This window comes from Buteo buteo, chromosome 18 (assembly GCF_964188355.1).
Source record: "Buteo buteo chromosome 18, bButBut1.hap1.1, whole genome shotgun sequence".
Taxonomy (NCBI): Eukaryota; Metazoa; Chordata; class Aves; order Accipitriformes; family Accipitridae; genus Buteo; species Buteo buteo.
This window is the reverse complement of record NC_134188.1, coordinates 786,022-802,632: the sequence shown is the minus strand read 5'-3', so window position 1 is coordinate 802,632 and position 16,611 is coordinate 786,022. Positions and strand designations below refer to the sequence as shown.

The following is a 16,611-nucleotide window of genomic DNA, read 5'->3' as shown; positions in this document are numbered from 1 at the left end:
AGAAATTAACCAAAAATGCCCTACATTTCTCCCTCACCTATGTCCTCTGCTCCCAAACAGTTCAGTAATTAGTGGTTCACATTCAAATCATAAGGAAGCCAGGTTCAGCTCCTTCTTTTCTATTCTCCCAAGAGAGTACATTTCCCCGCCAAGTTCTTAATGATTTTGAGATGGAAATCTCTCCTGTCAGAGCTGTTCTGCTTGGGGTAAATAATTAAATATCCACTGGAGAATAGAAATGAACCTCGGTCTCCCTTAACCCAAGCTATTTGCTTTACTTGGCACCTGCTCCTTCTCTCTCCAAACAGAAAGTTCATCCTGAAGCTGAAAAGTTTTTCCCAACAAAAGCTTCTTTGAAACTGGTATATATTAATGAAGAAGTTTGGGGGTTAAGGATTTTGTATTTTTTTCACTAAAAAAAAAAAAAAATTCTGTCTGGAAAAATTCCCAACCAGCTCTGTGTATAGACTCCCTGCCCTTTGACCCTTTGCTGCACCAGTTTTCCAAAGCTCAAGCTGCTAATTTCTAGAAGGTGGTATTTATGTACCCCAGCAGGAGGTAGGTGCAGGAACCAGAGGGTGACCTTTCTGAGCCCCCTTCCTCACCACGCCATTCAGCAGGGGGCTGAGAGCACCCTGTTTCTTACCTTATTGTTCCACAGAGCCAGGAATGAGTTTACTCCCAGAGCTGCCATTTGAGAGGGAAAAAATATCCCTTATCATGGATGGGAAGTCTGACAGAAAATACTATCCTGAAGGTTTTGCTGGGATGTATAAGGGTATTCTGGATCTCTCTCAGTCCAACAGGCATATTGTGTTAACCAACCCCAGATCCTCAGCTGCTATACACTGGCATCACTCCACTAATTTTAATATCACTCAATCAGTTTACACTAGCTAATCATCCCTACCAAATGTTTAACAAATGCCTAGAAGCATTGCCCACTCTCCCACACACGCAAGTGCACCACTTCCTTGATATTCTCTTTCTAACAAAATCTCACAGTTTTTCCTCCTGTTGGTCTCTGCATTTACTTCTTTCCCTTGCCAGGTTACACAGTGATGTTTTAGTCCTGAAATTCTTCACCATTCATGCTAGTTCATGTCTTTTATTTTTATTTCTAGCTGAATCACTGTCTCTCTTTACTGCTTTTCTAACACTAATTTTAATGCTTTTTTTTTCAGTGTTTCTTTCTTGTAGTCTATTATGGGTTTGTTTCAATGTCATCCTCCTTTCTTTCCTATCCACAAGTATAACAGGTAAGTGAAGCATATTTTGCTTTCACAATGTCAACTGGTTAAGCCTGATTAGAAGCTTTCCACAAAGAGGACAAAATCCATTCATCAGCTTAGGAATTGTGAATTAGTTTTATATGACACTCTTCCTCTTTATCATACTCCTGTACACCCCTGTGAACTTGTTCCTCCAAGTATATCTGGTGATTAAACTGAATGCCAGGATATGACAGTGAGAATATGTAGGAAAAGCCTATCCTTATTACTCACTTCTCAAGACACTGGGAAGAAATACAAAGAAAAGGTCAATAGAGTAATGGTCCAGCAAAGAACTGTATCGTAACCCCTGGCTTCTTTGAAATGAATGGAAGTTTTGCTACCAGGGTCAACAGCATGAGGACTGTAACCCTTTCTTCTTTCCCTTACCCACACATGATACACTTGTACTCTCACTTAATGCTTTGCTATTGGAGTTCCTAACAGACTTGAAAACATTTATATTCGCCAAATCCCTATCGTATAGGGACAGTGCCATTATCCACATTTTACCCACAATAGTTTTCTTTATGTTGGAATTGGCTAAAAGCAGTCTAGTTACTGAGGTTCTGGTTTGCTTGCTATGGGAAATGCAGAAAACATAGCTAGAAAGATTTAGTTGTTGGTGGGTTAGGTTGTTGCCTGGATATTTCCTCTGACAATATAGAAAAACTGTGCTGCTGACTGCAGTATCTCAACTGGATAAAGTTAGGAAGGACAAATTCAAATCTGCTTTACCCACTGCAGCTACCAGAGAGTCTGTGGCTGAGATATTACACAGGCATCTGCTGAATCGAGATGCAGGACTACTCTTGCTCCCCTTGTGTGTCTTTTCCTCTCTTTTTTTTAGCAATTGCACTGCTAATCAGCACTATTAGAATAGGGTACCAATGTGATTCTGTGAACTCTACCTGTAAATTCAAGTAAGCAATTCCAAGTAAATGCTGTTACCTTTCAAAATGTTTTCAAAATGGAACAGCTTTTGGTAAGAATGCTTTTATGGTAAACCCACTCGATTACATGAAGAGAGACAGAGAGACAGAGAGACAGAGAATATCGCATGATGAATACTTCATATACAAGTCTGTGATTCATGATATGTCAATGATACTTGAACTGTGACGCTTGAGCTAGAGATCATCAGCCACGTGTCTGGGATTGGCAGACAAGTATACACATTTGATCTCTCATATTTGTATTACTTTTAATCTTTCTTGCATTATCTGTAGATGAGGCACAGTCATGGTTCATATTGTCATTGCACAGGAATACAATGATGCTTTCTCTTCAGTCAAATACACTGACATGAAAGTAAAAAATAAACATTCTCCGTTAGAATTATTCTCTACTCATATGCACATTATTTGGCAGTTTGGATGCTCTGTAAGGCTGAGAAAGACTCATCTATATAGCAAAGAGGAGGACTACAGCCAGAGTAAAACACAGAACTTACCCCTATTGTTCCAAAACTTTCAGGCTTTCTCCTAATTTTTTTCTTGCAAAGGTGTCTCCATAACCATTTGACCAGATACCACAGAGACTTTGGGCTTGGTATGACATTAAAAGGAGTAGGTAGAGTTCCTCCTTCTTCAAAGTAACTCATCCAGAGTTTTGTTCGAGCAAACTTCCACTCAATGTCTGCATGATCCTGCACACAAGAAACACAACACCAGCACAGATGTTGCTGTAATTAAGGAGGTGAAACAAACTCTACAAAAATCTAAAAACCTAAAACTAGAACAACCCTGAAATACTAATGAATTTTCTTGTTAAAGTGCTGGCACATTCTTTAGACAGAAGGTCTTTAACACAAAGCAAAGCTAAGCTGGTTTACTTCAGTAAAGAGATGTTAGTTACGTACAGTATATATCCACCTTCAACCTTTCTTTCCTTGCTACAGGCTTTTAAATGATTAGAAGTCTCAAACAACAAAGGATAATTACAAGCAGAAAAATGCTACATTTCTGGAAGAGATGTTTTATTACAACAGCAGCTCATCATTATTCCACATAGATCACCCTAATTACTCTGCTGTGTAGCAGCTTCAACAAGTCTGTAAGTCTCATGCACTCTCTTAGCAATTGCCAGCCCCAGAAATTCACAAATAGGTTATCCAACAAATCACGAGGCTACAAAAAACTGTTGAGTATCTTTTTTTCCTCCTACTTCAGAATTATATATTGGAATAGGTTGTGGGGTTTTTATTTTTTTATTTTTATTGGAAATTTTATTTCTTTTGGATTCTATATAATATTGTATAATTTTGAAAATTTTGAAAGAAATCAAAACTAAAGTCTATGGAAAGATTGCTAAATCCTAGCAGCTGAACAAGAAGTTTAAATTGCTAATATTAGATTTGGACAACAAACATAGTAGCCAAGAACTTAAACTACAGGTCTAGCCCTAGTCTTTAATATTTTGCCAGATACACAGTAATCAAAACAGTAACTTAGAAGTTGTAGTAGGAAAAGTATTCTACCTGCAGTCTGAGTTTTGAAGAATGCTATTGTGTTGTGATATTGTGCACCAGACTTTGCCAACTAGTGTTATATAAACACATGTAGTCAGTATTTCTCTTGTGGAAAAACTTGTAATTTCCAGATTAGAAAAAGGCACATTTTAAAACCTTAAGACTGTGAAGGTTTCTTTTATTTGTTTGCTTTCTGCATGCTCATGTTTTAATTATCATACGATGAATCAGTGTTTATTTTCATTAGTCTCCTTAATAGACAGCTGAGAAATAAAAATAAGCCAATAGCTCTAATAAGGATAAAGACAGTTTTCATTGAAGGAGAAGACAGGACACTGCTGAATGAGAATTCATGACCTTTTGTTTGAATTGCTAATGGGTCCAAAACTGTCCATGAAACATGGACATCCAATTTCTTTTAACTGTACATTCACGCTATACAAAAAATCCAAAAGCAACAGCCTTTTAAAGGTTAATAAATATAATGTATTAGAAATAAAGCAGAGTCAGAACAAACTTTGGCGGAGTCTCTTTCTCAGGAGAGGTGCTGACAGCGCAGCTTGGGCTGGGCTGGAGCCCCCGTCACTTGCAGCGGCTTCGGGACACCCTTCCCAACCCACGAGCTGGCTTCTGCAGCAGGGCCACCCATTCCCCATGGAGAGCTGGGGGGGAATTCCCTTCTGCCCAGTCCAGCTGGGGTCTGGTTTCTGTGTTGTTCCAGAACAGTGCAAAAGAATTGACATGAATCAGAGAATTTGTCCCACTATCCTGTCTGTAAGAAAGATTTACTGCCAGAAAAATGGGATGTAGGAACAGAGAGAAGGTATATATTATAAATGATTTAAGAATAAGAAACAACTTACAGCAATAAGTTGGTAAGAATTATTCATCATGGCTATTAGCATGTTAAGTAGAACAACCAGAGAGATTACATTGTAGGTGCCAAACATGGTGGCCCCAACAAATTCAGTAAATTCATGCTTTGCATTCACATTGGTCACATAGAGATTGATGAGTCCAAATATAGACCAGAATAATGACTGCAGTGTTTCAAATAATCTGAAAAACAAAACCAGAAAGGAATAGCTGTATGATAACAGTACATGCACTTTCCAGACGGTTCAGTTTTTCCCCAAACTCACAAAAGTCCTTGACTTGATTGAGATGAATGATACTTATCACAATATAAGCAACATATATGCAGTATCTTTCTAGGGAAACAATGGCTTAATGTTTCAAATCTGAGCCTCTAGATATACAATACTGAATCTATAAATAAGCCTGCGAGTAAAAGGCTGATTTTGTTCTAACTTCTGAGGGATAAATATAGTTTTAGAGAACTTATTTTGGACAGCTTCCTTTTTAAATATTTTGACCCATTGACTTGACTGCAGAGGGTAGAAGAAGGATCCAAAAGTAACTCAATTATTGTGTTTCGTCAAGATGTTAAAACAATTATGGTATCTTCATACCTACTTGGTGTTGTCAGTTTATGCAATTTCTCATTTGTGTTGAGAGCCACTGAGATAAAAGGAGTGTATAATTAGAAAGACATTATCATCATTAGCATATGTTTTGTTTTGCAAAGAATGAAGACATTAAAAAGACAAACATGCCACTCTCAAATGAAACTTGTGCTTTTATAACTAAATTATAAGATATTCCCTTAGAAAAGTTTGGGACAACAGCTAGGAAGCTAAATAACAATAACCAACTTTAAAAAAATCCTCTGCAACTAGATAGCTTGACATAATTTCCCTTTTGTACCATGTTCAGCTACCGTACGGTGCCATAAGCATGGGCCCAAAAGTTTGGAGCAAAATTTTCTGCTTGTCTGGTCCCATATCGTGAGGTGCATTGGAGCGAGTCTTCCCATCGCCTCCCTCCTGCTCCTCGGCCCCGACACCAGAAGCCCGTTACCCAGACGGGACGCCTGGGCCACCAGCGCTCTCCCCTCTGCGCCCGGAGCAGGGAGGCTGCCGAACTGCTGGGACTTCCACCCCCCGGGGCGGTTCTGCACGCTGGGACCCGCGGTCCAGAACTGGGCAAAACTTCACCCTTCGGCCCCTTTCCCACCGTGAAGCGTAACTGCCGTGCAACCCAGTCCGGTGCTGTCCCGCAGAGACGCCCGAGAGGGCAGTACGCTTTTGCTTAGAGAAACGCTAGGTCCTGAACCTCTGCTCCTGTACTACAGTGTAAAGTACCGCTCGGGAGTCTCTCGTGTGGTGTGTACTGGTCCGAGCACAAACCGAACAACCACTATTCTCCCCTGCTCACGGTTGCAGAAAAGGCTCATGAGGCATTGCAGTTTGCCTTCACACCATCTTCTGGCACTAGTACCAGAGGTCCCAACTATTTCCCAGATGAATAATATTGCTTCTCTCAATGTTCAGCTCTGAAAAATTTCCCTGTGCTTTTCTGTTTAGATCATACAAAGTTTAGACCTGCATAAGAGGTTATTAATATGCAAGATAAATACGCTGTGCCTGAGCAAAGTTACTTGATTAAGATGATATAAAAGGTGCTGTTATTATAAAATTATTTACGTGAAGGAAGCCATTGGTAATAAATATCTTTTCAAAACAGCCTAGATATGATTCATAGAAGGTAATAGGGAACAGGTATTTATAGCAGGAGTTTGATTCAGACTGGAAGTTGAAAGATGAGATGGAGAAGCAGTATTAATTTGGTAGTGGTTTGGTGCTATAGATGAACTACAGAACAGAGTGAAGTAAAATTGATTTTTAAGTGAAAGAAAAATAAATAAACTTTGAAACAGAAATTGGAATACAGTATTTGATCGTGTGGAGTAGACTCAGGGTCAGTAGAAGCCTGGACCGAATGTTTTTTCCTGCCTCAGTTTATCACATTTACAAGGAATCTTCATGTTTTAGAACACCAAACTTATTTAATGCCCACAAGCAGACATGGAAGAAATGCAGAATGACAGCTGCCTGGATAAGCAAGGTCTGATCGGGTGACCCTTCTTCCCTTAATTCTAAATATGTACTTTCTAATCTCATATAATCTCCCCCTCCTCTTTACTTTATCTTTTTATCTTTTGAGATATCTCCAATTGTACAGACTTCACTGTGGTATGGGATGAATATTATTACAGAGTCATGCAATGTTAATGTTTATTTTTTTTTATTAGGGTAACTTTAGATGTATCTGTCAGGACACCGCTGTAATGCCAATAGAAGACAGACAGCCTCTTCCCTGTAAACAACGTCTAAGTGATTAAAATATTGGGGGCAGAAGGGGACAATAGAAATAGATCGGCCACTTACGTTGAAAATGCGTTATTCTGCTTTTCACATCGTATTCCTTTGCAGTTGCCAAGTTCGTCTGTCTCATAGTAGAAGTACAGCTGGTTCAATCCATTCGCGAAAGCTAGCAGCACAAGGCAATATATGAAGAGAAACTTCAAAATGTCGAGCAACATTCTTCCTAGAGATATCTGCAGAGGTCCCAGGTGAGAATTTGCAGTGAATAATGAGATCAAGCGTAGGGAGCTAAAGATGTTTGCAATTGCAAACAGGGCCTCAGCCACCAGGGTTGGATGCCACATGTCCCAGCTCTCCCGTGGAACTAACCCACTATACTGGAAACAAGCAGAAGGGAAGAAATTACTCCTCTATTTTTATGCATAAACAAGTATGTCAGTTTCTTTATAAGCTGTTCAATTAATTTGCAGATAGCACAATAAAACTAAACATTTTTTTGGAAAGCAACATGTCTTCAGGAGAATTTTTTATTTTAGCAAAACAAAAAATGGGCAGTACCCATAAACCTGTCCTTCATTTTTATCTGCAGGATGGTCTACGCTTTGAAGTTTTTTGCCTGTGTTTTGCATTTGGTTATAATTTTCACAGCAGCAAAAGCAAGTCTAACAATTCTGACTGAGAGTAAAAGGAACAGTTTTTGAACACCTGGGCTTTTAGAATTATAGAAACTTTCAGCTGTAAAATAAGGTAAATTATTTCTTTGGAGAACAGTGCAGATATGACAATGATGTACAAAAAAGCGCAAGAACTTTGGGAAGTTGGAAGAAAACATTTAATCAAGGTGTAAGTATATCGCTTAATCACTAACACTGGACCAATGATGAAGAGCTGTTTATTAATCAACCATGGAAAACTGCTTGTGTGTCTCATTATCAAAGAGTCTGATCCCTGGAACTGTGACTCTTTACTGTTCCAGCTCTACCAAAAAATTTCTTGAAGATGAAAGATGTTACTTTGAACTGAGGCTTAACTACTGTGGCAGACTCATTATTATTTATATGGTTTCATTAATCTGTTTTACAGAACATATCAGAGGACAGAATCTATGCTATGAAGCACTGTAAACTGATGGGATAATATAATATGAAGAATATTTCAAAGGGGGACTATGGTACGGTCTGTATTTACCTACTCTAGGCCACCCAGATGCATCCTTCAGAGCTGCTGAGCGTGCCCTCAGTAGTAAGGAAAGGACCTCTTCTGTGTCACTAGGGCCAAATGAAACAATATAAGCAGGCATCCCATTTCCACACCACACGCACCCTCCAAAGAAAGTGACTGCTCTCACAGTCGTTCAAGACCACCCGAGGAACGTGAACATACATAAGTCTATGGGACCTGATGGGATGCATCCCAGAGTCCTGAGGGAATTGGCTGATGTAGTTGCCAAGACACTCTCCAGGATATTTGAAAAGTCATGGCAGGCAGGTGAAGTCCCCAGTGACTGGAAAAAGGGAAACATTGCACCCATTTTTAAAAAGGGTAGAAAGGAGGACCCCAGGAACTACCGACCTGTCAGCCTCACCTCTGTGCCTGGGAAGATCATGGAACAGATCCTCCTAGAAGCTGTGCGAAGGCACATGGAGGACAGGGAGCTGATTCCAGACAGCCAGCATGGCTTCACCAAGGGCAGATCTTGCCTGACCAACCTTGTGGCCTTCTGTGATGGAGAGACGACATCAGTGGACAAAGGAAGAGCTACAGTTGTCACCTATCTGGATTTCTGTAAGGCCTTTGACACGGTCCCCCACAACATCCTTCTCTCTAAATTGGAGAGAGATGGATTTGATGGATGGACTATTCGGAGGACGAGGAATTGGTTGGATGGTCACATCCAGAGGGCAGTGGTCAATGGCTCAATGTCCAGCTGGAGATCAGTGACAAGTGGTGTCCCTCAGGGGTCCGTACTGGGACCAGTGCTGTTTAATATCTTCATCAATGACACAGACAGTGGGATCGAGTGCACCCTCAGGAAGTTTGCAGCTGACACCAAGCTGAGAGGTGCGGTTGACATGCCTGAAGGACAGGACGCCAATCAGAGGGACCTGGACAAGCTCGAGAAGTGGGCCTGTGTGAACCTCATGAGGTTCAACAAGGCCACATGCAAGGTCCTGCATATGGGTTGGGGCAACCCGCAGTATCAATACAGGCTGGGGGATGAAGGGATTGAGAGCAGCCCTGCCGAGAAGGACGTGGTGATACTGGTGGATGAAAAGCTGGACATGAGCCGACAACATGCGCTCGCAGCCCAGAAAGCCAACCATATCCTGGGCTGCATCAAAAGAAGTGTGGCCAGCAGGTCGAGGGAGGGGATTCTGCCCCTCTACTCCACTCTGGTGAGACCCACCTGCAGTTCTGCACCCAGGTCTGCAGCCCTCAGTACAGGACAGACATGGATCTGTTGGAGCAGGTCCAGAGGAGGGACACAAAAATGGTCAGAGGGATGGAACACCTCTGCTATGAGGAAAGGCTGAAAGAGTGGGGTTGTTCAGCGTGGAGAAGAGAAGGCTCCAAGGAGACTTTATAGCAGCCTTCCAGTACTTAAAGGGGGCTTACAAGAAAGATGGGGACAGACTTTTTAGTAGGGCCTGTAGCAATAGGACAAAGGATAATGGTTTTAAACTAAAAGAGGTTAGATTCAGACTAGATATAAGACAGAAAGTTTTTACACCGAGGGTGGTGAAACACTGGAACAGGTTGCCCAGAGAGGTGGTAGATGCCGCATCCCTGGAAAAATTCAAGGCCAGGTTGAATAGGGTTCTGAGCAACCTGATCTAGTTGAAGATGTCCCTGCTCATTGCAGGGGGTGGGGGGACTAGATGACCTTTATAGGTCCCTTTCAACCCAAACCATTCTGTGATTCAAACTTGTTGTTTTGGACAGTGCTAGTCTGGGCATTGTTTCGGGCAGTGCTAGTTGGCGCAGGACCCCACCACACTGGGGTTGCTCTACCCAACTGGTAGTGCAGGTGGACAGTCCCAGTGCCTGACAGCAATCCCTGGCATGGTTTTTTTACTCATATACAAGCAGCCATAGCACCTGACAGACTTGTGGATTTGGGTATGAGAACTGCAAAACTGGAGAACAGTAGTCCATTGAAGAGTTAACAATCACTTAGCCTTACATTTCAACCACCGGTGATATTTGTTTTCTACAGAGTAGGGAATTAAATCCAGACCTGCTGGAGTCATAGGTCAGTACTCTCTTCATTAGACTATCCTCTCCCTAATGATCATGCTGTAAAATCAAGTCTTACTGCATTTGACACTGTAGCTCCAAGAGGGATGCTATGATGCCTCATCCACTACTGCCCTTCAGTCCAATTCTGATTGATTCAAGATTGGTGACAAAGTAACAGGCAGTAGAAAACAGAACTGAGTTACCAGAGAGATCAGCTAAGAGATAAAAGCAAGAAGAAACTTAAGAAGAAAAAAATTTCAGTGCTTATTGAGAAAAGAGAGGTGAGAACTCCTCAGCATGTTTTCTATAATGTCTTTCTTTGAATAATATTATACAGTATATTACTGTGAATTCTGATGGCACTTTACAACCCTGGTATGTGAAAACTTGCACCTATTAAATAGGAACAACTGTCAGTACAAGCAAAGACTAGGTGCGGAACAGTGCAGTAGATGCTCAGATTAGGGAAAAGTACACAAGGTATGTTGGGGAATAAAGAAAAATACATTAATGAAAAAATTTAAAGAAGATATTTGAAACTAAAAAGAGATGGAATTTTTGGTAGAGAATCAAAAGCGTCCAACTGCAGACATATTTTAGGTGAAGGCAAGTAGTGGGAGATTCCAAGGAAGTTAAACAAGCGGGGTGGGGTGGGGAATCTAAGGAAATACTCTTCTGAGAAAAACATGGAACTACAGGACACTGAACAAGGATAGCATACGATATAGTATGAGAGCAAGGATCAAGTTAAACCAATCAGGCGTGGACAGCCACATCTGTGCTCTCCGTCACCTCCTTTTATAGTCAGCAAAGAAAATGGGTATTTCTAGAGTAGTAGGAAAGCAGATATCCCAAACAGGTCAGATGAGCTGCTCTAACTTTCTCTGTTCCTCCTCACTGATTATTGGGGTAGGGGAGAGGCTATCTGATAGGTGCAGTCTGACATGATGTATCCAATATCACCTTTTCTAGAAGAGATGAGGTTAAGGAGAAAGGTGAGAAGAAAGGACTTTATCTACGATGTTCTGTATTGAGACACAAAACTGGTGTGTTATAACAGTCAGAAAAATATCAAATGACCTCTCATTTGTAAAAGGGCAATCAAAGGCACAACTGCGTTACTTCATCTTAACTGGCGCTGCCTTTCTTGGGCCCAAGTGCCTCCTGCGTCTGTGGATACAGCGCAAAAGGTCTCTTGGTTGTAAGCAGAGAGTGAGGGCCATTATTTAGTTTTAAAGAGACATGATTTCAGAGACTGGAAATACTTGACTGAAAAATAGTGAGAAAGGTGAAGGCCTGAGAAGTAAGTTTGGAAATGGTCTGTGAAATATACTAGCTGAAAGAAGACAGCAAATAATATAAAGAAAATAATGAGTATAAGAGGGCTCTGACAACAAAACCCTGTTGATTACAACTGAAAAGAAATCTAGAAATATCAAGGAAGAACCAGGAGAACAAAGAAGCTCACATGTGAAAATGAAAAGAAAGCAATGGAGTGAAAAGACTAGGCATGTTAAAACCAGAAACAGTGAAAATATGAAAAAAATGAAAAACTGTATTTTAGGACCAAGCAACCCAACACACACAGAAATGAACTATTTGTTCTCTCACTCATGCTTGTTGATGTTCTTCTGTTCTATATAGAATAAATAAATGTTTATTGTTCTAGGGAATGGAAAATGGTAAGAGCAAATATAGCAACACTGAGCTTGTTGTAAATCATGCTGTTGATACTTTGCAGTCTGTCTTTTATAATTTTGTGACCCTGCTGAATTTCTGTCTCCACTTCGAATGCAAACACAAACTTCTGACATGTAACAAAGCCAACCACCACTCAACGTGATTAATACCCATCACTGGTTTGTTGGTTGAAGGAAATGTACATGGCAAATCAATGGAAAATTAAGAATAGTGGAAAACAAATTGAGCAGCATATAAACAGTAGAGTTTCAAGGCAAATATATGACGATTGTACGATGTCACGCAGGGAATACAAGCTAATAATTCTTGATCCTTACTCAAAGGAATTAAAAAGCAAATCTAATAACTATTTGTGAGAAAAAAGCTGAGTGTTGACTGTTTTCCCATGAAAACAAAAGTAATGAACTGTAGATTTCATGAAAGCACCAAGAGAGATCAAACAGAGATGTAGATCAGGCTACCTAAATGTTTAATGGGCTGTTGGACCTTGGTCCCCTTGTTTCTGATAACAAAAAGAAAAGTTAAATAATATCCATTTCAGGAAAAGTACTTTAAATCCTTTCCTGAAACATCATATGCAAATGTGAACTCTTCCTATTTAAAATTAAAAAATCCCAATCTTGGCATTCATTATGACAAATTTCAGAGCAGCAGTAGAAAGAGGGCAGGGTGATGGCCTAGCAAACAGCTATAGAACAGTAATTACACTGAAGAATCGAGTCTATAATTTTTCAGGAATCGAGGGGGGCCAATACTCATATGTAAATGGACATTTGGTCTGTGAATCTGGTGAAACATCAATCAAAACCATTTTACAATGCAAACATATAAGAAGAAGATGTTAGCTTCTGCAGAACTGGTGGCAGAAGAGAAATATAACCTTATTTACTACTAAACAGAGTAGATCTGACATAGTGATCATTAAGCCAGTAAATATTGAGACAAATAATGAATTTTTAGTTACTTTTCAGAGTTCTGTTTCCCTGCTAGCTTTTCATGTCAGTGGCTGAGACACATAATCAGTAATATGAACTTGCATGCGATTCCTAGCAGAATTGGAAACAAGCAGCACTAGGTCCAATGCTCGGGTTTAACAAATATTTAAGATAAAGCAAGAAGGGTCTGCACATAAGTTGGCACTGCACCTAACTTTATGCATCAGTACAAAATAGATTATCTTCAAAAAACATAGAAAGAACCATTTTTCTTGGAGCACAACGATTTCTGTTTAGGTTTATAACCCTCCATCAAAACAGCTGTGTTGATTAAAATCTGTCATCTTGTACTCTCTTAAAACACGTGACAGTACACTATTTATAATGACATTATTTGTCGGGGAGAGAGCATTTTCAGTGGCTATACTGAATAGTTTAAAGAGACCTCACATGCTGATATACAATCAGAGGCAAAAACATAGCCCTTTGAAAAAAGAGATGTACTCATTTTATTTGAATACTGGCAATGAAACAAATAACTTTGAGTTATCTTAGCAGTTCCCTCATCCTGAAATTATACTCTTTCATGTATTTTACACTATCCCATCAGTTGCTGTAAATATCATCTGCTTAACTACTGTGTCAGTCAGAGAGCCTTGAATGGGCCATAAACACTATGTTTTTCTCTGGGAACTTTTATGACACAGGAGAGTAGTATGAGGGCACTCATAATTTCATTCAAGGGAGTTGGTTAAAATGTTTTCTTAGGTGGCTTGAGCTGATTCATAGAAGGTAGAATACATCTAAGAACAGGGCTTATATATTTGATTCAATAAATACAGAAAAGCTGCATTTTAGAAAAACTTGTCTTGCAAGGTTTAGGAAATGAAAATAAAAGCTTTAATCAAAACATACTGGTTACATATGGCATCCTCTCAATCTCATGTGGCATAGATGTGAGGAACTCTGTTGTAGGGATTTGAAGAAAATGTGGCTGGGTATTAAATTACACTTGTATTACTCTGTTCATTACACCATCGTGTTTTTCAACTGACTACCACAACTGAGGGTCTTTTAAGGAACAAAAAGGTATTTGGGTGCAACTTTGCACATGCAGTAAAAAAATAATAGCTGCAGAACCAAAGATAGTGCTTTATGCACTGAGTTGATTAGGATTGGCATGCAAGCACTAATTTGGAGAGTAATGGATGCACATTATCCCAGATACTGTCACCTTGGAATCTGATTATCGTAAGCAGAAGCTGTCTGGGAGATGAAACGATTATAATGTCTGCTAATTAATATTATTCTAAGTGAATAATTGGCCATCTCCAATGCTTTGAAATGTGCATTTTCAATGAACTGCTTGCTTTGTTACATGGGACAGTGAAATGACTATTTCTTTTCCATTCACTTTATGATAAGGCATCCTTGTGTGTAAAAATGCATTTCGTCAGCTTTAAATGACAGCTCTCCTCACACTTCCGAGCACCTTGCTCTTTCAGGCAACGGCTCCAAATTTCTTTGAGTGAGAAGACTTCCCAAGGCTTGCAGCCAGCAACCTTTTGTCACAGGAGGAGGCCGGTGTGTCAACAGATCACAGGTCTTTGCTCATCCCTGCCCCTGCTGGGCTGACATTTGGACCCTCGTGAATAGACACGAGATGACACAAATCAGCGGTTCCTGTGTTCCCCTACACTTATGGCAGGGCTGCAGCGGGAACAGCTGCTGTTTGAGGAGAGGGTGCTGCAACCAGCTGCTTGACGGCTGTCTCCTTTTCCCAGCCAAAAGGATCTTGGCAGAGGAGAGACTCTCCTTCTATGCATACAGGGTAGCTGGTGGTAGGGAACTTGAAAGAGCTGAAATAAATACAATGCCGATCACAGTGGCCAGTAGAAATGGGCTTGTTATCTTTACCTGGATGTGATAAGAGCTCCATGACAGATGCTAGGAAATGCTTTCATTTCCTTTCAGATGTGGTTTCCTTGTGCTTGAGACCACCTTTTGATTAAAATACTTCGTTTTACGAGGAATTTCTATCATATTACGGATCATGTTGAATACATAGAAAATGCAACATGTTCCATGGCTTTGGAAAGAAGGGCTGTTTTGCTGGAAGATACTTCAAACAGTGGGTATATAAAACTATTCATAAAAAGTCCATGAAAAGGATAAGAAAACATAACCAGCTTTAAGTGACCATTTTAAATCCTTCAGCTTTACTTTCAAAAACAAAATTAAAGTCTTACTCTTTAACTCCCCCCCCCCCCAGCCCCCTAATTTTGAGTAAATATTTTTCTTGTAGTCCTACCCGCAAGTTTTGCAGGGTGTGTAAAATTGTCTTAGGGGAAATAATTTATTACCGAAAAACAGCCGAAGACTAACACAAAACATTATTAAATATTACCAGTGATTTTCCTTTCCCAAGAAAATGACAGTATGACTGTTAGGGATCAAATAACAAAAGATTGCCAGGTCCAAGAAGAAAAAAGTATATATCACAATGTTTTGTTTGCTCTTATCTTGGTCTAGCTTCTTGTCATAGCTGCAGAAGATTCAATAAGCACAATACACATCTCTTGCATTGCTAAGACTGAGAACCTCCAGATACAGAAGAAAGTTTGAAGAAGCCTAATTTCATTTATCTTAAATATTTTGCTTATTTTTTAAAAAGAGTTTACCTTTGAAAATGCAACAATTTTCAAAGAGATTGTTGCCAAGTACAAGGAGTTCATTACAAAATCCATGAGGTTCCACCAGTCATGAATGTAGTCCTGTAGTCCACCATCCCACATCTGTTTAATTTCACCCCAGATAAAACCTGTAAATAGAACATAATTCATTAAGCATGAATATTAAATAAAAAAGGCTGTGACTATTCTAGACACTTATCTCACAATGGATCAGTGCTCTAAATTACACATCTAGTTAGGTGAAATTTTATCTTCCCATTAATGTTTCTGGAATTAATTTGATAGGCAAAACTAAAAAAAATAATCTGCTTGTACAAGGGCAATTTCTTTGGCTTTCTTCAATCTCTTTTCCCATCGTATCCCAATAGGTATAAAGAGGGTCTTAAAATCAGTCACCACTGTCAACTCTGTCCTTGGTATCTGCTGCAATATAATTCAAACTGGAAAATATATGACTGCGAGAGTCAATCCAACACATTAATTTATTTCGGTTGGAACCCACACAATAAGGAAGAGAATTTCTATTATTATTATTGTCAATGCTGAACTAAAGTCTCCCTTTTCCATAGGGAAGAGTAGTGTCTGCAGCAGAATATTTTTTGTTGATTCCTTCCTTTGAGACATGAAGCAATAGAAACTGTTTTCAGGTGTGCAGAGCATGCATTGCACTGGACACAAAGTGATACAGAAATATTCAACCCCAGTGGGAAATTTTGCAAGTTGTCTGACATAAACTTGGTTTAACAGCTCCAGAGACAACTGTGTGGAGACTCTTCAATGCTGTAAACATTAAAACCTCTCTGAAGAAGATACTCCGCATTATTGTATAATATGGTATAATAAAACAACATGGAACGTTTAGATGCATGTTTCATATTATTATCTACAGACCTTATTTAATAATACTACCAGAAGAGCTTTTAATTTTTCAAAATTAATTATTTTCTTACAGGAATTTCTTACTTTTTTGCTCATTAAAGTGACACAACTCACCACAAAAGAGACCAGTCTGACATATAGAAATTGAGATACAGTTAATTCAACATGGCTTTTCTCCACCTGCTTATCACATGT

The 16,611-nt window shown here is 39.6% G+C and overlaps 1 protein-coding gene across 2 annotated transcripts in view; it reads right to left on the bottom strand.

Moving 5' to 3' along the window:
- Positions 1 to 16,611, bottom strand: part of TRPC4 (transient receptor potential cation channel subfamily C member 4) — a 91,955-nt gene that overhangs the window by 10,352 nt on the left and 64,992 nt on the right. For both annotated transcript variants that reach the window (XM_075050505.1, XM_075050506.1), the window contains exons 4-7: positions 15,526 to 15,665; positions 7,032 to 7,345; positions 4,605 to 4,800; positions 2,725 to 2,919 (exon numbers count right to left, since the gene is read on the bottom strand). In XM_075050505.1, coding sequence (XP_074906606.1) covers positions 2,725 to 2,919; positions 4,605 to 4,800; positions 7,032 to 7,345; positions 15,526 to 15,665 — 845 coding nt within the window. The remainder of the gene's footprint in view (positions 1 to 2,724; positions 2,920 to 4,604; positions 4,801 to 7,031; positions 7,346 to 15,525; positions 15,666 to 16,611) is intronic.